A 24,475-nucleotide genomic window follows, 5' to 3' on the forward strand; every position below is an offset into this window, starting at 1 on the left:
GCCAGCTTTCCAGAACAGCAGTGGTAAATGCCGCGATGACTTCAAGCCTAGGTCAACAGGTCTAGGGAGGTGGCTACCCTCCTGCTACAAAACCAAAGGGCATATTGCCCTCTTGGGACGATAAAGCCCCCCCCCCAGTGTCCTGCTGCAGAATGGGCCCTTCTACAAGGGAGATCTGTGATCTCCCCAACCAGCCTACTTACACTGTGGAGGCTGTGCCGGCCCAGCACAGCTTCCATAGACACACATAATAATCACATATACCCAGTGGTGTATTTATCTTGGGCACTGCTTGGGGTGCGCTGGGGTATGACATCATATTCCTGGGTCGGTCCTAAGCAGTGCTCAAGATGAATACACCACTGAGCATATGTGATTATTATGTGTGTAGTAGACATTCTGTCTGCAGTTAGAACAAATTAAAGGGACACCACAGGATTAAGGAGAAAAACAAAACAGCAGATAGGTTTCTTTAAATTCTCTCTACAAGGTGCAGCACTTATCTGGGGATATTTTAAGGCCCCCTAGCATCTGTTCAGTTGGAGATTGTCTTGGGGGATCTCCCCGATTGTAAAGGTGAGTTCAGATGTGTACCTTGCTTACCGTGCCTGGAGGGTTACCACCTGCACTTCATTCATGAAGCCAGTGAATGCAAAGGAATATGTTGGTGGTTGCCACATCTTGTTTTTTTGGCTAGAAAGGCCATGGGGCCTGAGGTGTAGTTGGAGCCCCCTTATTAGGTCTAGGCGTATGGGTGTATTTTTGTGTAGAGGTGCACAAATTCACAGTGGTAGGTGCATCAAGTATAATTTTCTGGACCTTTTAATGTAGTTTTTATTTTCATCCTTCACTGCTCTAGCCTCCAGGTGGTGGAAAAAACATTTTATACACCAGCTTGGTTCTTCTCATGTTCTACATCTTGCAGCCCAATTCTGTAGTGGGGATCTCTGGGTAAGCATCAATGGGACGTTCCCAGACATGATTTTTATGTGTAATTATGTCTGTTCCTTATGAGTGAAGAGGGCCACTAAATGTTAAGGGGATCTTTGCAAAAAGTTCAGAATCTGAGCTCATAAAATAGCTGATGTCTTTTCTAATGTCCCAATGAAGGCACTTTTAGATGGGGGTTAAAGTTGAATAGGTTTCATGTTTGTAGTACAAACCCACACACAGGCAATGTAATTGAATGCCATCCCCATTGTCTTAATTTTCCTCCCCATAAGCAATATTTGAAATATTAGTTTACATTGGCGGATTATATGCAGTAATGAGCTTTGTCCTGATGATTTTTTCCGATTAGTTTTATTTTGCACTGAAAGGCTTGTGATGGTTCTGAAAGAAATACAAATATACAGGCGTATGCTATTAATGTGCTATTAATGTGCGGATGGTTTATCAGAGATTCCATGCCCGTTTTTGCCTCATATCCCTGTCTCTTTCTCCCGCTCTCATCACTGTCCTGTGCCTTTTGGGAGACTGGTGACGGTTGCTATGGACAACCTAGAGTTCCTTAGCAACAAAAAGCCTGTAAATATGATGGGGTAATTTGCACAAGCTACATTCGCTGTTTGTTTGAATTAAGTATTCACCACTTTCTCAGAAACTGGGGTGACATTTTGTTAAAAAATTTAACCATTTTTGTGTTATACCATAAAGTATTGTTGTTTGTTCTACAAAACAATAAAGGTATTAACAGTTTTACTGCATTTAATTGACCGTCAAGCTCTCACATAAGCACAGATGTGGAGGTGGATATACACTGTAAACATGTCTGCTAACAAGATTATTTCCAGATATATATTTAGAGATGCTAAGTCAGCATAAGTTCACAAGATACATATATATGTATATAATATCCTGCAAGCAACATAAATTGCATAATTATATCCCCATATCCAAATAACCAGACTAATTTGAATATGGGGTTAGATTTATGATGTCAGAGAGACTGTGGATTGGACTACCATGTAACCAGCTCGATATCCATTGATCATTTGTCTACAAACTTCCCCGACTGTGATTCTGATGATCTTAGTAAAAAGACACCTTTTCCTTACCTTTCTGCTAGTGCTTGTCAGTCTTCCAGCAAACAATGCATGGAGCTGGGTGTGTAAACACTGTGGTCCCAGTACTTACGTCACAATGTTTCTTTTAATGGCAACGTCCATCACAGCATGGCCATAAGGCATCGTACTTATCTAAGATGTGCAAAACTAAATATAATACATGAATAATTTGTACTTCTTAAAGTGAGTGGATCAATAAAATCATTTCTTATTGACTAACACTTCTTATTACTCGCCTCTAGCACAGATATTTCTTCCGTAGCTGTTTTGTGCCATAAAATATATTCTGTAGGATAAAATTATACCCCGTTCCGTGAAAAAGAATTATTGACAGGCAGAAGTAGAAAAAAAAACTTTGTCAATATCTATTTTGTGATTGCCACTGAAGGTTTAACAGAATTTGTTAAACAAGAACCACTTGAAGTGGAGGTGATTCTAGATTGTAAACTCATTTGAGCAGGACCCTCTTTTCCTTTTGTTTCTGTAAAATTATGTTACATACTGCTTATTATGTTCTATTTACCCATTATACATCACTGCAGAATATGTTGGTGCTGTATAATTCAATTAATAATGCAAAAAAAAATGCATAAAAAGGTACGTGACTTACATTATAGGAATTTTGTCCCTACTTCTGTTGGTAGTTAAAGTAAACGAAGAATTGATTTTGACATTTTTACCATCACGATGTAACCATTCTGCCAACATTTCTACAACAGCTTGACATATTTTGGGTTCTGATGCTTAGGTAGGAGGTATAGTATCAAGAGCATTCCAGCTGTTAACCTGAGAATAGCCCATGGTTTACCCCTCAATTTATAATATTTCTCTATTAATTTGCTATGCTATGGATACTGAATCCATGTTGGGTTTAAAGGGAAGAACTTGGAAGGGAATCTGCATGTCACGTTTACTGAAACCTATCAGTCCCTAGGCAAATGCTCACATTTAGCAGTGGTGTCTGGTTGGCAGACGCTCCTAGTTCTTTGGCAACTGTAGGCTCACAGTTTATTAGGAAATTCACCTCTCATTGTGTAGTTATAAATCTTAAGACGCAAGAGATTCGGCAGTTAATTCATCACAGAAACAAAAGCACAATGCTTTCACCGGGCATCTGTGATAATTATGTTTTCCTTTGCATAACCTCAGGTTTATCGTCGGGTAGAGAGAGATAGATTAGGTTTTCTTAAGTGTGTAAACAAGATAGAAAAGACACTTGTTTTTTTAATGAGAAATGTATCAGGCTGTGGGCAATTGTTGCTCCTTTTTTGAGGATCTGCAGGTTTGTAGCTACTTTGAAGCAGCTTTGTAGCTACTTTCCAAAAAGTAGTCAAATCATAGTGACCTTTAAGCGTCTCCCAAACAATTCACTTGTCATATAAATGGATACTTACAGCTAAAAAAGATTTTCATAGCTACTATGAAAATATGTTGGAAAGTGACATTTAAGAGGCCCAATATTTTGTGCCTAATATCGTGTAGGTCCCCCTTTTGCAGCCAAAACAGCCCTGACCCGTCAAGTCATGGACTCCATTGTTCAGGGGCGTTCCCACTGATATCAGTGGGCGTTCCTGCTGACATCACGGGAAACCACCCCCATTTAAAGGGGAAATGAGCGGGGCATGTCAAGAACGTGCTCCCGCAACCCGGAGGATTCAGGTGTTGAACCAGAGAGTTCCCAGGTATGTTGATAAGTATGAATGTTGGATCTAAAGAGAAAACTAAATGTTGTTTTATATGAAAACCCTTTAAAGACATTGGCTCCTATAGAATAGTCCAGGTTTAAGAGGTCCGCTAAAGTGGGCATTTTTGCCACAGGCAGCTAAAACTGACATAAGCTCAAGTACAGTGCTGACTGATTGAAGAAGCTTTTCTGCTGAAGGCAAGTTTGAGACCATGTAGGAATTATATACCCACAAATCCATACAGCTCTAAAATTATGTATGGTGGGTTGTCCCTGTGTCCTATAGGAAGCAGTCCTCAGGCACATGAGCAAATACTCTGTGAAATCATCCATTCCAGTTTAGCGTAACTTCAATGTAGTATAGGCTTTAATATATCACTTGCAAATAAACTTTCTCTCCTTAACACTGTGTGCACTATGAATCCCATAGGCTACACAATCTATTGCTTAGAAGACAGTGTTGAATTTGTGAAAGAAACTGTACTTTTTATTACTTGTAATTAGAATTATAAATAACTGTAGGCTTAATTATAAATAACACGCTGTAATCAGAAAAAAAAATCATTTTTTTAAAACATTTTTTTAACAGGCAAGTACTGGCTAGTTTTGATCAGTGGGAAAGGGAATGGAAATAGCACTGTTCACTTTCACCATCTGCTATCAGAACCCCTGAAGGTACCAGCAGGTCAGGACAGCGTATCTGTTTCAAAAAAGCCAGGAGCATTTCAGCAAGTTTGTGCAATGCCTAAAAAAAGGTTATCTGGATGGAACATTGGTCTTTTGGATAGCAACCAGTGAGTTCTTGCGTATGAATAGTTTGCTTTCACTAGGCAAATGTCTTCAGATGATGCTGTTAAAATTAATATATTCAAACTTTGTTGAACTGCACTGTGGCCCAGTAGGTCACTGTGATCTATAGCATGGAATGTACATCTGAAGGAATGTTATTAGTCTGGCATTGTGTGGGGGTCTGGATCATAGCGCTGCAGCATGCCTCCTTGCCCACACAGAAGCTGTAACTTACCAGCCTGTTAAGATGTATCCATGTTCAATGCACACTTATTATATACATGCCATTATCTCTCCTAAAATAAGAATCAATTCAACATGTACCCCGGCTCTCATATTTCATTGTCAAGGTGTTGGTTTAGTGGCTATGGGTTGGTATGTTGGGTGAGGGGATCATTTAGTCATTCACCAAGGATGTTGCTAGCAGGGCTAGAGGTCAGATTTAATAGCAGTGGAGTACGCTTTAGGAGTGATCGCTGCGCACACTGTATATATAGATACACATACACAAATATTTGCAAAACATTTATGAATTAGAAAAAAATCTGAATTCTTTATTCCCAGCAACTCTCATAATTCTCATTATGTCTCCCCTTCTCATACTCCCTCCTACTTCCTATTTTCTCTCCCCTTTCTCCCCAGCTCTATCATTTTTCCTCAGATATCTATCTTTATTTCTCCCCTTTGCCCCTATCTCTCCTCCATCTCATTATCTCTCGCCTTTCTCCCTATCTCTCCTCTTATGTATACTCACTAACAGACCCTTACACATACATGCTCACACACCTTTACACATACACACATATGCTCACACACAAAATTTTACACATCCATGATCACACATCCTTACTGATTTTTTTCAGTTTACAATCACTTGCAAGCACTCAAATCCACTTAATGGCAGCTTTGGTTTATAGATTAGTTGCTATAAGATTTGAATTTGTGACTGCTTGCAACTTATTCAACTTGACTGATGATTTGAATTTTTAGTGAATAGTCTACTAAGAGTAACCTCTGTCACACAGTTGATGCTGAATGGTAGACAAGTGTAATCCATGTGCTTTTAGTTACTTTCCTTTTTTGTTATGTGTATTAAGTGTGTTGCTGTGAATAAGGTTGCACAATAACTAATAATGCTGTCCACATATTGTGGTTTCTTCCAGCAGTGCCGTATCAACACAACTCTTATGGCCCAGCAGGAAGCTCTGGGCCCATTCAGTGCTATCGTTGCGGGGAGACCTGTAAAGGAGAGGTGGTGCGAGTGCAGACCAACCATTTCCATATTCGCTGCTTCACATGTCAAGGTACTTTCGTTTATCGGAAACACTTGTAAAGTGTTTAATGATTATAATATTCCTGGTTGCAATGAGTGGGATATTCTTGGACGTTACTAGATGGATTTTAACTTGAAGGGAATACTTTATTAGATTAGGACTCAAAACTCTAGCAATGGTTAAACAGTTGCATCGGCGGGGGGCAGAGGGGGCCATGGCCCCCCTACATCATGCTGTGCCCCCCCAGTTGAAACACCGTTTTTTTGTTTTGTTTTTTTTCCCCGCAGCTGTGATAGACGAGAGGAGGAGAGTGAGAGGCGCCGGAACATGTTTTCAGAAACCGTTCGGCACCTCTCACTCTCCTCCGCGAGGCTTCTGTCTTCTCGCGGTGCCGGCATTTCATGCTGAGCACCGGTATATGACGTCATATTCCGGCGCTCAGCATTGAAGCAGTGCACACCGCGGCAGAGCTGGGAGACAGAGGCCTCGCGATCCCACCGCAGGACTCCTAAAAGGTAAGTGAACTTCAAAGGGGGGGAGAGGGTAGATAGTTAGGAGGGGGTAGATAGGGAGAAGGGAGTGAGAAGGGGTAGCTAGGGCAGAAGGGAGTGAGAAGGGGTAGATAGGGCAGAAAGGAATGAGAAGGGGTAGATATGGAGAAGGGAGTGAGAAGGGGGTAGATATGGAGAATGGGTAGATGGGGCAGAAGGGAGTGAGAATGGGTAGATGGGGCAGAAGGGAGTGAGAAGGGGGTAGATGGGGCAGAAGGGGTAGATAGGGCAGAAGGGAGTGAGAAGGGGTAGATAGGGCAGAAGGAAGTGAGAAGGGGGTGGATAGGGAGAAGGGAGTGAGAATGGGTAGGTAGGGCAGAAGGGGGTAAATAGGGCAGAAGAGAGTGGGAAGGGGTAGATGGGGCAGAAGAGAGTGAGAAGGGGTAGATGGGGCAGAAGGGAGTGAGAAGGGGTAAATAGGGCAGAAGAGAGTGGGAAGGGGTAGATGGGGCAGAAGAGAGTGAGAAGGGGTAGATGGGGCAGAAGAGAGTGAGAAGGGGTAGATGGGGCAGAAGGGAGTGAGAAGGGGGTACATGGGGCAGAAGGGAGTGAGAATGGGTAGATAGGGCAGAAGGGAGTGAAAAGGGGGTAGATAGGGCAGAAGGGAGAGAGAAGGGGGTGGATAGGGCAGAAGGGGGTAGATGGGGCAGAAGGGAGTGAGAAGGGGTAGATAGGGCAGAAGGGGCAGAAGGGAGTGAGAAGGGGTAGATAGGGCAGAATGGAGTGAGAAGGGAGTGAGAAGGGGGTAGATAGGGCAGAAGGGAGTGAGAAGGGGGTAGATAGGGCAGAAGGGAGTGAGAAGGGGGTAGATAGGGCAGATCCGTGATATATGCCTGTAATTTAGGGCGTTTTATCTATAACTTTATGTGAATTCCAATTGATCAATACCTGCAAAGCTGGGTTTGTGTGTTAATGTGCTGGTCTATATCGGCTATGCTATGTTTCTATACATTATTTACGTTTACCTGCAAATACAGGATTTGTATGTCTTATTCAGTTGATCAATACCTGGTGTGCTGTTTCCATGTGTTGTTTATTTGATCTATACCTTCAGTGCTGAGTTTACATGTGATTTCCAGTTGATCTATACCTGCAATGCTATGTTTCCATACATTATTTATGTATACCTGCAAATACAGGGTTTTTATGTCTTATTCAGTTGCATGTGCTGTTTCCATGTGTTGTTTATTTGATCTATACCTGGAGTAAGTAAAAGAGAGGTGTGGTTTAGTGAATGAGGGGACAAAGGGACTCTGGGGATGATTACCGGGAGAGGACCTCTCAATGTCACGGTGCAGTCAGAAGGAGGGAAGACTGTACTGACTCTCACAGTCTTCTCCTGATCTGCAGTCAGTGTGGCAAATATTGTGGTAGCGGAGGGAGTGATTGCATGATAGGGAGATGGGGCATTTGATATATAAATATCAAATATTTATATATATATTGGCAGCAGGGGCTAATATTAATATATTTAGGCAGCAGGGAGGAATATTAATATATATCGGCAGTAGGGTATAATATTAGCAAATATCGACAGCAGGGTCTAATATTAATATATATCGGCAGCAGGTTATAATTTTTAAATATATCGGCAGCAGGGTATAATATAAGTGTATGTCGGCAGCAGGGGCTATTATAAGTATGTCTAACGCATCTATCTATCTATATATATATATATATATATATATATATATATAGTGTATATGTAGCATTTTATAATTGCCCCCCCCCATGTGCCCCCCCTAAATATGAAAGCTGGAGACGCCACTGTGGTTAAAGTGCCTGAGCTATTTTGCCAAAAGGCTGGATGCATATCTCTGCTTAGTAAAAGAAAAGGGGGGGTTGTCATAGTGTCCTGGCTTATAAGTGGCTTTGTAAGTAACGTGCATCACTGAGCATTCTCCCTATCATCGTTGAGTCTCAGTATTTGTGTCCGGATTTACTGCGAAACATTAGATTTTATATTTTATAATAAACACATACCCATGGTAGTTATTTTGATTATTATGTCTTTAAATCATGGGGATTAATATGTTCTCCATTTTTCAATGCTGCACAGGGAATACTCTTCTGTCCAAATAGGGTTAACATGACAAACCGCCAATGCAGTCCCTGGCGATTTAGCAGAAGCTAATGAAATGTCTATAGGGCACCTTCAATGCTTTCTAAATATTATGCAGTGTCATCCATCAGGCAGCAGAGCCTTGCTCAACTCAAGGATAACGGCCAAGCCATAAAGCCTTCTAGAAATGTGATCCCATTGGCTTTTCACGTTGTACAATGTGTGGGAAAGAGATGGCTTTTGTAAAATTTGTACAAAGACCTGCCTTTAATTCATTGGCGGTCATTCTTCAGTGCACAGAGCATATTCGACATACCTGTCCAGTATCAAACAGAAGTCAGAACTACACTTTTTTTTCATTACTAATGCTGTTTATAAAGCAGACAGATAAATGCATGTGGTCAGGGCTGTGACTCCTGGATTTTTATACTTTTAATGTTAACGCCATATTATAATGATCTCTGTGAATCCATTCACAGAGATTCACGAGTTCTCTGTAAGGTTTCTAAAACATACAGTGTATATGCATTCATGGTGTTTCGGTTCTGCATGAAATCCTTTAGGAGAAAAGCAGAAAGCAATACACAGCAAAAAAGTGTTGGGACTCCAGTAGATCAGCAAAAAGGTGAAGGAAATCCTTGCTTCAGTCACACATTTACTAGGTGGGGCAAAGCCAAAATCCATGGGTTCCATAGGTGGATTTCGCACTCTTTTGCATCCCTAGGAGTGTTTGGATAAGGCTGCCTATTCAAGAAACATAATTATATGATGTGCATGGCATCGGGAAGATAAGAAGATAAGATGATGCATACGCAAGCAAAAGCAGCACTACATGCCATTATCCAAGGGATAGTTTGGCATCCTCTATTACTAAGACGGTAGAATTGTTTGACTATTTGAGATATACATCCAAGGCGGCACGGCTACCATGAGGGGTGTAGTCAGTACAACGTTATGGTGGGGTGCTAGGCATTGATCCCCCTGCAATCGAATAAGGTAGGTATATGGAACGTGAAGGTGCAAAAGGCCCCAACCAGGAGACTTAGTGGGCGAAAGGATATAGACTAGAAGCACGAACGGGAAAGGTATGATATTAAGGGGCTAAATGCATCATATAATGTTACATTCAACAATGCTGTTTTATAGATCCATATTATACACACAAAAAAAAGAGATGGTGGAAATTAAATGCAGCATTTTCTACCCAAATGTACATTACTTCCACGGTTTTACAGTGTGTGTGTGTATTTATATATATATATATATATATATATATATATATATATATATTGTGAGCTGGGATCATGTAACCACACAGTCTTAAGGTTTGAAATACCACATAAGGCTAAATTATTTTTAGAATTGTAGTCCTTTTTATTAAAAGGTCTGTAAACAAACATAAATAAAACAAACAAAAAAGAAAAGCCTTGCTCTCTGAGCACTTACTGACAAACAGCAACTAACTATCGTTGGACGGCTTACCCGCTACCAACAAAAACATTTAGCACAGACCTTTTTTCGTTTAGGAACCGTTCAGCAGATTTGTTAGGAGAAAATGCAGTCTCACTCACTGCTTGTATGTTTCTCACCTGAATAACTCACAGGGCTCCTTTTTGTAGCAGCCCCCTGCTGCTCATTGGTAACAGGTGAGTAACAATCTGAGAGAACCAGAACTCCTGGACTGGCTTCATCACCTGCTGCAAGTAAACTGTGGAGTGGAGCACTGGCCCTCCCTTCTCTCCAAATGCTCCACCCCAGGGACCCAAACACAACTACAACATTACCATTATTTTGTTGGTAACAAAACATTCTCCCTGGGGTTATCGAATACATTGCACTGCAGTATTTTGTGAGAAATGTACATGTTATCCACCACCATGCCCTGTTCCCTGTCACACATCCTCCCCCCCAGCTCAAACCTTGTGGGGTGAGCGACCACGGTCATAAGTGAATGTTTACGTGAAAGACCATCAGCATTACCCTGTTTAGAGCCTGCCCTGTGCTCTAACGAGAAATGATAGGGTTGTAAACTAAGGAACCAGCGTGTAACTCTGCTATTTTTCTCCTTGTTTTGACTCATCCAAGTTAGTGGTGCGTGATCGGTCACTAGCTTAAACCTTCTGCCCAACAAATAGTATTTCAGAGTTTCAACAGCCCATTTAATAGCTAAACATTCCTTCTCCACTATGGAATAATTCTTTTCTCTGGGTTGAAGTTTCCTACTTAGGTATAAGATTGGGTGCTCTTCATCTTGAGTTACCTGGGAAAGCACTGCTCCCAATCCTACATCAGATGCATCGGTTTGTAGGATGAATTCCTTTGAAAAATTCGGTGTGACCAGTACAGGTTGAATGCAAATAGCTTCCTTGAGACTTTGAAATGCTTGTTCAGCTTCAGGGGACCACTTCACCATGACAGGGGCTTTAGCTTTTGTGAGATCAGTTAAGGGACCAGCAATAGTTGCAAAGTTGGAAATAAATCTCCTGTAATAGCCAATAAGACCAAGGAATGTTCTGACCTGTTTCTTAGTCAATGGCCGTGGCCAATTCCGTATGGCTTCAATTTTAGCAAGTTGTGGCTTGACTAACCCTCGCCCAATGGAATACCCTAGATACTTAGCCTCCTCTAGGCCAATAGTACACTTACTAGGGTTTGCCGTCAGGCCAGCATTTCGTATGGAATTAAGGACGGCCTGCACTTTTGGTAAGTGAGACTCCCAATCTTCACTGTGTATAACCACATCATCCAAGTAAGCCGCTGCGTAAAGGGTATGTGGTTTTAGGATTCGGTCCATCATTCTTTGAAATGTTGCTGGAGCCCCATGTAAACCAAAAGGTAATACTTTATATTGAAAAAGTCCATCTGGAGTAGAAAAAGCAGTTATTTCCTTTGCCCGGTCTGTGAGGGGCACTTGCCAATAGCCTTTGGTTAGATCCAGTGTGGTGAGATACCGGGCTTTCCCAAGTCTTTCCACAAGTTCGTCAACCCTCGGCATGGGATATGCATCAAACTTGGATATTGTGTTAAGTTTCCGGTAATCATTGCAAAATCTGATTGTACCATCAGGCTTTGGTACAAGCACAATTGGGCTACACCAGTCACTTTGGGATTCTTCGATTACCCCAAGGTCCAACATTTTCTTCACCTCTTCTTTGATTGCTTCTCTACGAGCTTCTGGTATTCTATACGGCTTAAGATGGATCCTTTTCCCTGGTTCGGTGACAATATCATGCTTTATTACAGCAGTTCTCCCTGGAACTGTGGAGAAAACATCTTTATTTAATCTAATAAAGTCTTTTACCTCCCTCTTCTGATGTATTGTCAGGGTTTCGGATATAATGACAGCAGGGTCATTATCCTTTGGAGGGTGGTTTGATGCTTCTACGGTCACAAGCACGTCTCTTTCTTTCCATGGCTTAAGTAGATTCACGTGGTAAATTTGTACCTCCTTTCGTCTTCCAGGCTGTCTTACTTTATAATTCACTACTCCCACTTTCTCAATGACTTCATAAGGTCCATGCCACGTTGCTAGGAATTTGTTCTCTACAGTAGGAACCAAAACTAGCACTCTATCTCCTGGTTTAAACGTGCGGACTCTGGCATTTTTATTGTAGCTAGTCTGCTGACGTTGTTGAGCATTCTTCATGTGTTCTCTAACAATGGGCATAATGGCTGTCATCCGTTCCTGCATCTGATTTACATGCTCTATGATGCTCTTGTGTGGTGTAGACTCATGTTCCCAAGTCTCTTTGGCTATATCTAGCAATCCTCTAGGGTGTCTACCATACAAGAGTTCAAAAGGAGAAAACCCAGTAGAGGCTTGCGGGACTTCTCTAATAGCAAACATTAAATAAGGCAAAAGGCAGTCCCAGTTTTTCCCATCTTTATCAATGGCCTTTCTAAGCATAGACTTTAGGGTTTTATTGAATCTTTCCACCAAACCATCCGTTTGTGGGTGATATACTGAGGTTTTCAATTGCTTTATACGAAGGAGATTACATAATTCTTTTGTAACTCGGGACATGAATGGAGTTCCCTGGTCTGTCAGTATTTCCTTGGGAATCCCAACCCGGCTGAACATGAACATTAGTTCCTTAGCAATAGCTTTTGCTGAAGTTGTACGCATAGGTATTGCTTCAGGGTAACGCGTAGCATAGTCTACTATTACCAATATGTACTGGTGTCCTCTGGCAGATTTTACAAGAGGGCCCACAAAGTCCATACCAATGCGTTCAAATGGAACCTCTATAATAGGTAAGGGCACTAATGGACTACGGTACGCTGTAAGAGGGGCAGTTAACTGGCAATCAGGACAGGATGAACAATAATTTGTAATTGACGCCATTACACCTGGCCAATAAAATCTCCTGAGGATTCTCTCTTTTGTTTTTTCAACCCCTAGGTGCCCTCCCAGAATATGGCTGTGTGCAAGATTTAATACTGTGTGTCGGTATGCCTGGGGTACCAATAGTTGTTTAACCGCCTCTAATTTCTCAACTCTATACAGTAAATCATTTTCTACCACAAAGTATGGATAAATCAGGGTTTTTCCAGGATTAACAGGGGTCCCATTCCTCATAGTGATCTGGTTTCTTGCCCCAGATAAAGTGGGGTCCTCCCACTGTGCAGCTCTGAAGTTACCCAGGTTACCTTCTAGGTCAGTCAATTCTACATCAGGCTCCGTGATATTAGAAGGACCTGCCTCACTCTGCTCAGTGTTATTCCCCACTAGGGTTTCAATAGGGTTTAAAGGCTTGTTCCTAGCAGCAGCTTCTCTGTCCAAGTCATCCCCCAATAAATCTGAAAAGGGAAAGTCACTAACAGCGCCCTCTACTGGTACTGAGTTAACCCTTTCAGCAGTTGTCCATAAAGTCAAAAAATAAGGAAAATCCCTGCCCACTATCATTTCATGGACTAATCCGTTGACTAGACCAACTCTATGATTTACAGTACCACTTTGCATTTCAATAATCACCTCAGCAGTGGGGTACTGGTGTATGTCCCCATGTATACAGGCAACCTCTAGATTCTGGGAGTCATCTATTGGAGTGTTTTTTAACAGACTCTGGTCTAGAAGTGTAACCATACTCCCCGAATCTAGTAAAGCATTTACTTCTTTTCCCTCTACCTTTAAAGTACACCAGGGATGGCCCTTCAGACACTCATTTTGTGTGACAGTATATACGGAGCGAGAGAAAAGTGAATAAGCACCCCACTGATCACCAACATTACATTCCATTGCAACAACATTCTCAGGACAGTCTTTTGCAATATGTCCATATTCTTTGCACTGAAAACACTTAATTGTATAATTAGGCATTATTCTTGAGGATGGTGTGGTCTCTTCCAGCCTCACAAAATTCCTGCCTTTTGCTGTAGTGTCCCTTGGGTTGTAAAACCCCATCTGCTCCTCCCGAGACCCCCTTTTCCCTGGATCAGTCTTACCAAACTTACTGGGACTCTGGATCTTCGGGGTCCTAAGTCTCTCCTGGTTAGGGAGTTGCAAAAATTCTCCAGCTGTCACATACCGTTCCACCAAGGCAACTAGTTCATCAGCAGTTTTAGGATCACTCTGGCTGACCCACCGCCTTAGGGAAACAGGCAATCCTCTCAGGAACCGGTCCATCACAAGCTGTTCCACGATGTGGCTAGATGAGTTAACCTCTGGCTGTAACCATTTCCTGGCCAGATGTATTAAATCAAACATTTGTGACCGTACCGCTTTGTCTTGATTATAAATCCAGGAGTGAAATCTCTGGGCCCGAACCGCTATCGTGACTCCCAGGCGGGCCAAAATTTCTGCTTTCAGTTTACCGTAGTCACAGGCTTCTGCAGGCTCCAAATCATAATATGCCTTTTGAGGCTCTCCACTCAGGAACGGTGCTAAAAGGCTTGCCCATTCAGATTCAGGCCAACGTTCTCTTTCAGCTGTCCTTTCAAAAGCCGTCAGGTAAGCCTCTACATCATCTGTAGCCACCATCTTTTGCAAATAGTTACTCACTCCCAGAGTCTTAGAACTATGTGGCACTTCTGCAGTATACCTGGCCAGCCTCTCAGATAGGCCCTGGATCTCCTGCTGCATGGCACGAGTAACATTTTGTTGCTCCTCTTTCTGTGCAAGCACCAGTTGCTGCAAGACTGTAATATTTTCTTGCTGGACAGTTGTAGCTTGTTGCTGGGCAGTTGTAGCTTGTTGCTGCGTGGCTGCTGCCTGTAGTAAAGCCTTAATAACATCCTCCATGTTTATGTTTTGTGGTATTGTTTCCTTTTCCAGACTATCAATGTGGTGCCCGCATTCTCCACCATATGTGAGCTGGGATCATGTAACCACACAGTCTTAAGGTTTGAAATACCACATAAGGCTAAATTATTTTTAGAATTGTAGTCCTTTTTATTAAAAGGTCTGTAAACAAACATAAATAAAACAAACAAAAAAGAAAAGCCTTGCTCTCTGAGCACTTACTGACAAACAGCAACTAACTATCGTTGGACGGCTTACCCGCTACCAACAAAAACATTTAGCACAGACCTTTTTTCGTTTAGGAACCGTTCAGCAGATTTGTTAGGAGAAAATGCAGTCTCACTCACTGCTTGTATGTTTCTCACCTGAATAACTCACAGGGCTCCTTTTTGTAGCAGCCCCCTGCTGCTCATTGGTAACAGGTGAGTAACAATCTGAGAGAACCAGAACTCCTGGACTGGCTTCATCACCTGCTGCAAGTAAACTGTGGAGTGGAGCACTGGCCCTCCCTTCTCTCCAAATGCTCCACCCCAGGGACCCAAACACAACTACAACATTACCATTATTTTGTTGGTAACAAAACATTCTCCCTGGGGTTATCGAATACATTGCACTGCAGTATTTTGTGAGAAATGTACATGTTATCCACCACCATGCCCTGTTCCCTGTCACAATATATATATATATACCAAATGGGCTTAGGACCGGACATTTAAAAGGAAAATAAAGAAATATATTGTGACCATTGACTGCAAGCTTTGTATCTAGATTCTCTTTGAGGTAGCCACGCAGTCTGCTTACTAATTACTGTACATCGATCCGTGCACGAAATGCACGCCTTGAATGGAATCAGAATTGTAGACAGGAAGACATTACAATGAGATCATACTTTACTATCATTCACATTCTACCGCTTATGTTCAGAGTAGACGTTTTTAATGAAATATGCTATACTTAATGTGAAAACAGGAACAAGAAAAATGTTAATATGGTGCAGAACCAGTGAAATCTAAAGGTTTATTTTTTTACTTTTTACATATTGTGAGCTAGCTGTGATATCTTCTTTGCATAAACCTAGTCTGTTGTATATATATATATATATTTATTAACATACTGCTTTTCTAAATGGATGCAAAGCCTATAGAATGCCAGATAATATAAAATAACCACTTCCAGTCCATAAAACTCCCTATTAAAATCAATACATTTATATGCTATTATGGTCAACAGCACCATCTAAAGAAGAGAGAAGAATGTAATTGTATACTAGACTGTACTGTCGTGACCTATCAATGATAACAAATTATACATGAACAGATCATAATAAATAATGTTTTAAAAAATCAAGTTACTGATAAAATGGAAGAGGACGGCCATCTATGAGAGTTTTTTTTGTTGAGACATTTTTGGTTACTTTTACATGGTAGTCACCAAAATGATGACCAATTACCGTTGGTTTATACTGTATTCGCTATATGATGGGCATAATATTTTTGTGCCAGTCTTTTCCTGCTTAAATATTTGAGGTTATTCAATAATAAACATTAATGGGAATGTAATGGTAGCACTGCTTTTTCTAACCCCAGTGATCAATATTTCATGCATTTTTCCTTCATGTTTTGGAACCTTATACTGAAAATAAAGTGATTCTTGGAAATTATACAAATATTTAACACCTGGATCTTTTACCATCTGGAGACAAAGTATTGTTATCAAAATTGTTAGACTTAAAGTATTTCAATACAATTTTTAGGAGCTGTTTAATGGAATTAACCTTGTATCTACTGTATTCTCCAACAGTTTGTGGCTGTGATCTGGCCCAGTCTGGCTTCTTCTTTAAGAATGGAGAGTATATCTGTACACGGGATTATCAGCAGCTATACGGCACCCGATGTGATAGCTGTCGTGACTTCATTACTGGAGAAGTTATTTCAGCCCTTGGTCGGACTTATCACCCAAAATGCTTTGTCTGCAGTATGTGCAGGTAAGATGTATGCCTGTTGTTAGACAAGTTGTTAGACAATTTGAGAGACAATTTGAGAAGGAGACTTGGTACTGTGTCTAGGTTACAATTCACAGCAGGTCCCTTCACTTGACCCTTAGTGAGGGAAGTATCAGGCAGCTGTCCTTCGAAGTGCATGCCAGCCGTGGGCAGGGTAACAGCTTGTGGATGACTTCATGGTGCTATTAATTACTGGTAAAAATATATATACAAAAACAATTTGGGCATTTGTCCATGACTTCAGAATGTCACAATTCCTTGTATCTTTGAAGAACAGCCAACAAGTAGTTCCTTGGTTCAGCATAAATCCATGGTATGAAGTGAAACAGTAGTGGACTATATCCTAGTCATATGTACTTTATACAGAAATGTCTATGCACAAGCACCTCAGAATATGTTTTTTTTTCTGTATATTGACTGTTGATGTTTGTATTATTTTCTCCAATCCAAAAGATATATAACACAGGTACAAAGTTAGCTAGACCACTTTGTGACTGCTGCAAAGTTGACCTTTCGCAATCTATTTTTTACGTTTGTGAGTGTAAATGATACAGCAGTGAATGTAAGGGAAATGAGAATAAATTATTTTACCAAGCAGAAAGTAAAACATTTTTCCCCAAAGTACTTTTTGATGTTTCAAGACTATTATCCAGTCAATTGCAGCAAGTCTGCTTAACAAGAGACCTCTACCCTTTGCTATTCCTTGTTAGAGAGCTCAGATAACAACAAACTGGGGTGAGGCTGGGAAAGCAGCTGTGCTGTCTTCTATTTTAAGCCGTTCTGGAAAACAGCTGTGCATACATTCAACTCCCAGGAAAGAAATCAAGCCCCAATAAAGTATATGGAACACCACTCAGCTGTCAAGACCTCCTGGGCTACACGGAGAGCTTGGAGAACCTGCAGAAAGTCAAGAGTGTCTCATTTTCTGATCTATGTTGGCTACAATGGAGACTCATTAACTACTTGACAAACAAACTAAAGCAGGCCAACTTTACATAGGCTTCGAGCTCCCACTTGCAGAGGACCACATACTAATATCCACCAGGGCTAGAGATAGAGCCCAAATTAATTTAATTGGACTTGTCGTAGGTTGTCCAGATTCTAGACCAGTTGACTACAACTAAATGTTTAAGTGGAAATATATCTAAAATATATCTAAAAAAAGACATGCTACACGGATGCAAGTCCTAATAAACCACAGCATGGTTTTCAGACACAAACAAACTTTCAATAATGGTTATACTAGCTTACCAGGCACTCCATAACGTAGCACACTGGCATGTGGCATTCTATGCCTTGAACTTTCCAATATTCCAGGGCAATCCTATTGTGACTCTCTTGGATCTCACACCTTTTTATCACATCCATATATTAAAGTGCTTTCTGTTTTCATAAAACATTTAAATTAGTCTCTTTTTCCCTCAGGAAACCTTTCCCAATTGGAGACAAGGTGACATTTAGAGGAAAAGACTGTGTTTGTCAAACGTGCTCCCACTCTTTAGTCAGCGACAAGCCTATCAAGATCCATGGCCCAAGCCGTAAGTTTCCATAGAGCGAAATGCTTAATGGGTGATATTTTATGTTCCGAGTGGCTCTGAAGTGTCTAAGTAGGCCGAAAAATAAGATTACATTTTTTAGTTATGTGGGGAGAGTATCCGTGTATGTTACAAAATGTGAAAATTAGTAAGATAGATAGATAGATAGAACTCCATGTTTATGTTTAACATCCTTATGGCTTTGTGTCTCTTTCATCTAGTGACCTCTGGATTGTACATTCAACAGATCTTACATTCTCAAATTCAATAAACTTCTATGTGTGTTAAGCATATTACATTAAGATCAATGTTTTAACTCTATCGTCTGTGAAGGTCACTGAATTGATTTAAATGACGGTGCATAAATGTACTTCCAGTTTACTCTTGATACATTTTGCATGTTTTTTTATATCATGATCCAGGAGTATAGAAAGTAAGATGGGACAGGGTGGCATCAGTATCAGTACCAAGGGTTATATGAACCTCAGCATTAAATCCACTTGTAGCTCGCCAACTCAGGGCTCCTTCAGTTGAAGCCATTGCTATTTATTTTTACAAATGTATAAATCTAACATCTCAGAGGAGACATAGCACAGCGTACCATCTGTTGGATCTCTCAAATACCCTCTGTAGAGCAACATAGGTGTCAATTCCGGCTGCTACTTTATTTTTGTGTCCGTCTGTTGTGTGAGTCTCTCTGTCTGGGTGTCTGTATTTACATGTATCTGGCTGTGTGTATCTGCTTGGCAGCCCAGCATCTCTCAGCAACGAGTACCCTTACTTTTCCATGTCTGCCGGTTCCTCTGTCTTTCTCGATCTTTCTTTGTCTGGCTGCTTTTTTTTCTGTATCTGCTTGCGTTTTTCCTCTGCTTTCATCTTGATGTATCTGTCTGTGCCTGTTACAGTGTGTGTCTGGCTCTGCCTGTGTGCCTTTTGTCTGTCTGTGTTACTCTTTATAATATTTTTTGCAAGGTACTTGTCTGTCACTCTGCATGTTCCATTGCTGTGTGCCTTACATTGCCTGATATGTATGTGTCTCAATGTCTACAGAGAAAAGGTACAATTCTGAATAATGTTTTCTATGTATTTATGTCCTTACTTGATCCCGTGGTTATATATATAAATATATATATATATATATATATATATATATATATATATATATATAGTGCCAGTATTTGTAAATACTTAACAAATTAAATGACACATCTAGTGTAAATTCTCTTTTTATAAATATTATACCTTTGAAAGAGAGATCAGTGTTTATACATTTCTTTGGTCTTCAACTACAGACTTCCCACAATCAGTTTTTCTTAAATGTAATCCAAATCATTGGATTTACCCAAGATAATTTTCTTAGGATATTTTGACTTTGTATTGGATGCAGACTTTTAGAATTAGGAGCTCTTCATAGAAATTTGGCTCGTATGTCCACAAGCTTTTAAGTAGAAATCACAACAGGAACAAAATGGACAGGAGGACGTTAAGTTTTCACAGCCCCAGACTAGAAAGAATTGTATTCTTTGTCGAAGAGGATAGTGAGTTCAGATATTGTAGTCCAACTGGTGGCCAGCAGACCAGAAGCAGAATTCAAGAAGTTTTGTACAGATTCCCATTGCATCTAAGAAACGCTTTAGTAATTATGTGTTGTGGCATGAGTTATCACAATATATATTTTGCACTGTATGTATCGGTGCTTAGAAGCCTAACATTCAATGGAAAGTTGTCCCTGAGTGTGATCACTTGTCAGAGTTAATATGCAGGGGTAGTTAGTGATCCTGGCTATTACTGAATCAGCTGTATGATCAGCACCATGGATAGCGGTTAGTGTTATTCCCATGGCACTTTTATTGGAAAGAGTTAACCTATGGAACAGTGTGTGACTGTGATGTACCCAGAGCCGGCCCAACAATGGAGCCGAGTGGGGCAACTGCCCTTTTTTTTTAAAAAAAAAAGTGGAGGAGAGAGAGGGTGCCGAGTGGTTTTCGCTTACCAAGTTGTCAGGTGCCCTCTAGCTTGGTCTCGGTGCCGGCTTGTAATGCTGAGCGCCAGAAGATGATGTCAGGGAGACTCGCCGCAGGACTGCTGAAAGGTAAGTACAAGGGGGGGGGGGAGTAAGGGTAGATAATAGGGAGGGAGGGAGGGAGAGGAAGGGTAGATAATGGGGGGCGGCAGGGAGGGAGAGGAAGGGTAGATAATGGGGGGGGCATTTTAAACTTCACCCCAGGCGGCATTTTGTCTTGGGCCGGCCCTGGATGTACCTGCAGGAACAGTATGTCGGTAAGAGACAGGAGACATTGTGTGTTGCTTTCTCCATAGTGACTTCACACGTTCAGTAAAAACAGACGGTATGACACAACACACATCTATCAGATTTCAACATAGCAGAGCTGCCTACTTACAATATAACGATATATTAGATAATGCTCATATCAGCAGGTTAGCAGCTTTTTGTAGGGGGGCTCTAGTCTTAAAGAAACCCTAAATGTGATCAACCCTTCAATTTTACAAAAATGACACAATGCATATGTTTCATATACATTATTGTGACGTAACGTTATGATTAATGTGTGCCAACCATGCATTCTTTAATAGCACTAGTTGGGTCAGTATGAAGCCAGTGGTCTTTTCCCAATCGTACTTGCAGTTTAGTTTAAGGAACGTCTAGTATTCAATGTTTAATCAAATGTAACTGGAAACCCTGCAGTGCGAATCAGTAGCCATTCACTTAGACTGTTAGTGCCTGGGCCAGTAACAATCACATCCATCACTGTCTTGTTTTCGGTTCCTGTCCTTCTTGTTCTGGGAGAGCAGTTGTCTGTTCCATGGTGTACATAGCAATAACACATGTACTCGACTGCTTTAAAGGCAACATAGAAATAAATCTGTCCTGGAAGCTGATTCTGTTCTTTTGCTGCTACACAGATATATATGGACACACAAAGGCATAATGCACACATTATATATATATATATATATATATATATATATATATATATATATACTTAATAAACTATAAATGTGATCACACAGATCATATATATATCATATCATAATAATTCCTGTTACCAAATGCACTGCTTAATAATAGAAAAGGACTGTAGGTTGGAACCTATTGAAACCACATCCCTACAGCATAAAAAGTGTATCTTGCTAACAGAATTGTTCTCTTGATCTCATTTGAGACCAAGCAGCTCATCGTTTTACATTATAGAAAATCATTTACGTATGCGGCAACATTATGATCCGCCATTAAAACCCATGGGATCTACAGATCCATACCCTCTATTGCATATTGGGGTATATAATTTTTCCATCACTGGCATGGGCATGTAGCTGCAGACTCCTATGTTGACCTTACCAGGCAAAATCTCATGGAACTCATAAGCCACTGCTCAAATGTGCTGGTGGCTTTTATAATCTTATTCTCAATCATGTTCACTGTCTCATCAGTTCTTAAGTAAGCTGATTAAATAAATTATTTAAATGAAATCCGTGGAAATGTTTATATGCATATATCTACATATTTTACATATATATTTTTTACTATCCCTTTTTTTTATTGCATTCCAATCAAGAGCATCTCATTAAAGTGTATAAGCAAGGACTGGAATACAGAAACGCACACTTTAGTCTTAGCCTCCATGGCAAGACAATAAATAAGGATACCTGCATGCTAGAAGCAAATGTATAGTTAGATCAGCTTGCAAGCACGCAGTAACAATTGTCAGAGACCCGCTAACGTGCAGGGATCAGACATTGCGATGTGACAGATGCCTCCAACCATCTTTTGGTATAATTCTGTTAAATAAACCCAATCTTGTATAGTTTGATGTACCCTCGGAAATAATGGGAAAATGTCTTATTGTCTTTGTTTTTTTAATTTGCATTTGTACCATTATACTGTAAAATGTGATGCATGGTTTGCCTTAAGCTAGGCCTCTACCATTAGCTTAATTTGCCCTGCAAAAATAATAAAGCTTTTCCTGGGTAACATATAAGCGTTTTTAAAGTTGTCTCTTCACTAGAACTATAAGAAAGCTATTGTCCCTCACGGGGAGGATTGCAAACCTCTGCTCTCAAGAGCTTCTTGGTAATTATCCCCCTAGAAGGCTACATACAGCCATTAAAAACTACAATTCCTGTGCACTGTTTTTATGACATTCTTGTTCTGATACATTTTTTTATTCTTTATGATGCAGACTGTGCAGGGTGTAAAGAGGAGATAAAGCATGGACAGTCGCTCCTGGCATTGGAGAAACAGTGGCATGTCAGCTGCTTCAAGTGTCAGACGTGCGGCATCGTACTAACTGGGGAATATATCAGCAAGTGAGTAATGAGTACACTGCATGTACCGGGACAGACGGGCAGCTTCGTAACAAGGAGACATAGTATTCTTCCCGATCCAGACACATCGTACGACCCATGCATTAGGACATGGCTGCTGAAGGCTAATAGTAAGCTGCTAGAGGTTTCCCCCAGAAGTCAAACTGTTAATGTTTCTTAATAGGTTCTGCAACAAAATATGCAGTTAAGTGCAACTCAAACTTGGAATTTGACCACAGATGAGACCCATTTGGCCCATCTAGTCTGTATAGACTCAAACCTTAGTAAGTCTATGAACTCATCTTAGATTCAGGATAGCCATATGCCTATCCTATGGATATCTACTTTCCCCACAGTATTAGTCTCTACCACTTTTGTTGAGAGCCTGTTCCACTTATATACCACCTTCTCAGTAAAGTAAAACTTATTTTACATTACACATTAGGGTGTCCTTTAGCAGCTCACCTGCTTAAGTGAATAAACTCAGCAGTGCCTCTCTGCGTTTGCTGGGGTCTCTCTGTCTTACTGTATGCGTGTCTGTGCTTGCGCATGCTTGCGAAATGTGTTGTTACTCTGCATGCTTCCCTGCGGCTCTCTCTGCATCTCTGTCTATATGTCTGCGTCTCCAGGGTTCATTCATTAAAGTGGGAACGAGCTGGAGTTTGAAGCCACTGACTTCACTATGCATTATGAAGGGCCTTGTAAAATCCTCTTGCAAGAAGAGTTGAGTTGGCTCTGCATTTACAGCAATTAAAATGCAATCAGCAGTATGTTATATGGATGAGTGAAGCAAATAATGTTGGGTGATTATGGTAAATGCGTATAATGAACCTGCATGTGTGCTATGTTTTATCACTGCGCAGAGACGGTGTGCCTTATTGCGAGACAGATTACCATGCTCAGTTTGGGATTAAGTGTGAAACCTGCAACAAGTACATCAGTGGCCGAGTCCTAGAGGTATGACAATTCCTATTATTGCAGTCTGGTTGCTTGTCCCAGATGAGTCCTGAAGTCTATCGCTTGTACTGCTTGCTAGGAAGAATTTGTATTAACACATTCAATGCTCACTTAGGGAAATCATTTATACTCATCTCCCACTAGACCACCAGGTATGGTTTTCTCTACAGTTTTCCTGTTGCTGTTGGTTCATACATAAAATTCAGTAAAACAACATGTCATCATCACTGATAATATATCCCATACTGGATCCCTTTTTATAGACTGCCAAGTCACCATATGTGGTTTGGCTATAGCTGTGTTAGCAGACAGGCGGCTATTATTGTACAATCGGATTTCTGAATTCCAGAAATGCTTGTGTTCTGGAGAAATTCCTTTGAGTCCATTACTCTGGGTAAAGTATCCGCAGTGATGTCAGAGCGAGATACTGATTAGAGCAGACATCTCCGCATCGGCTATGAGAAAGGGGAATAGGAGCGTCACCAGAGGGTGCAGATTACAGATGTCATCCCCATTTACTAAAATACTTGTTTTAAAGTGACAATATAATCCCTCGGATGATTTTGTAGTACTAATGTATCATACGTGACTTTAATACATGCAGTATATGCTTAATATAGTGGATATGTTCTGTGTGATTCACAGCACACCATTGTTGATTGTAAAAATGTAGGCTGATGACCTGAATAGAAGTAGTTTGTTAATGATTATAATATTATATTGACTTAGTCTGAAAATCGGGGAGCGTTCATACCCCCTATTTTATTATAACGTCACCACTGTAAAGCTGCAGAATTCCTAGCTTGCTGTTCATCATTCGGGTGGCATTGCATGGCAGTGTACTCTTTTCTGCGTGATCCTGTACACCATGCTACTTTGTGCAGTCCACGTGTTTTCCTAATCTCTATTTTGCTTACCTCGGCTTTTTTTTCCCCCCACTGCTCTCTGTCAATATTTTAAGCACGTCACTAGCTCGGTGAGATCTGCT

At 40.8% G+C, this 24,475-nt stretch overlaps 1 protein-coding gene across 9 annotated transcripts in view; it reads left to right on the top strand.

Moving 5' to 3' along the window:
- The window catches only part of ABLIM3 (actin binding LIM protein family member 3), an 84,607-nt gene that overhangs the window by 40,959 nt on the left and 19,173 nt on the right, over window positions 1-24,475 (top strand). For 8 of the 9 annotated variants that reach the window (XM_053462141.1, XM_053462143.1, XM_053462144.1 and 5 more), the window contains exons 2-6: window positions 5,703-5,843; window positions 16,468-16,651; window positions 18,095-18,207; window positions 22,407-22,533; window positions 23,394-23,487. In XM_053462141.1, the coding sequence (XP_053318116.1) occupies window positions 5,703-5,843; window positions 16,468-16,651; window positions 18,095-18,207; window positions 22,407-22,533; window positions 23,394-23,487 (659 nt within the window). The remainder of the gene's footprint in view (window positions 1-5,702; window positions 5,844-16,467; window positions 16,652-18,094; window positions 18,208-22,406; window positions 22,534-23,393; window positions 23,488-24,475) is intronic. The other variant, XM_053462142.1, reaches the window with a different exon arrangement.

This window comes from Spea bombifrons, chromosome 4 (assembly GCF_027358695.1).
Source record: "Spea bombifrons isolate aSpeBom1 chromosome 4, aSpeBom1.2.pri, whole genome shotgun sequence".
Classification (NCBI taxonomy): domain Eukaryota; kingdom Metazoa; phylum Chordata; class Amphibia; order Anura; family Pelobatidae; genus Spea; species Spea bombifrons.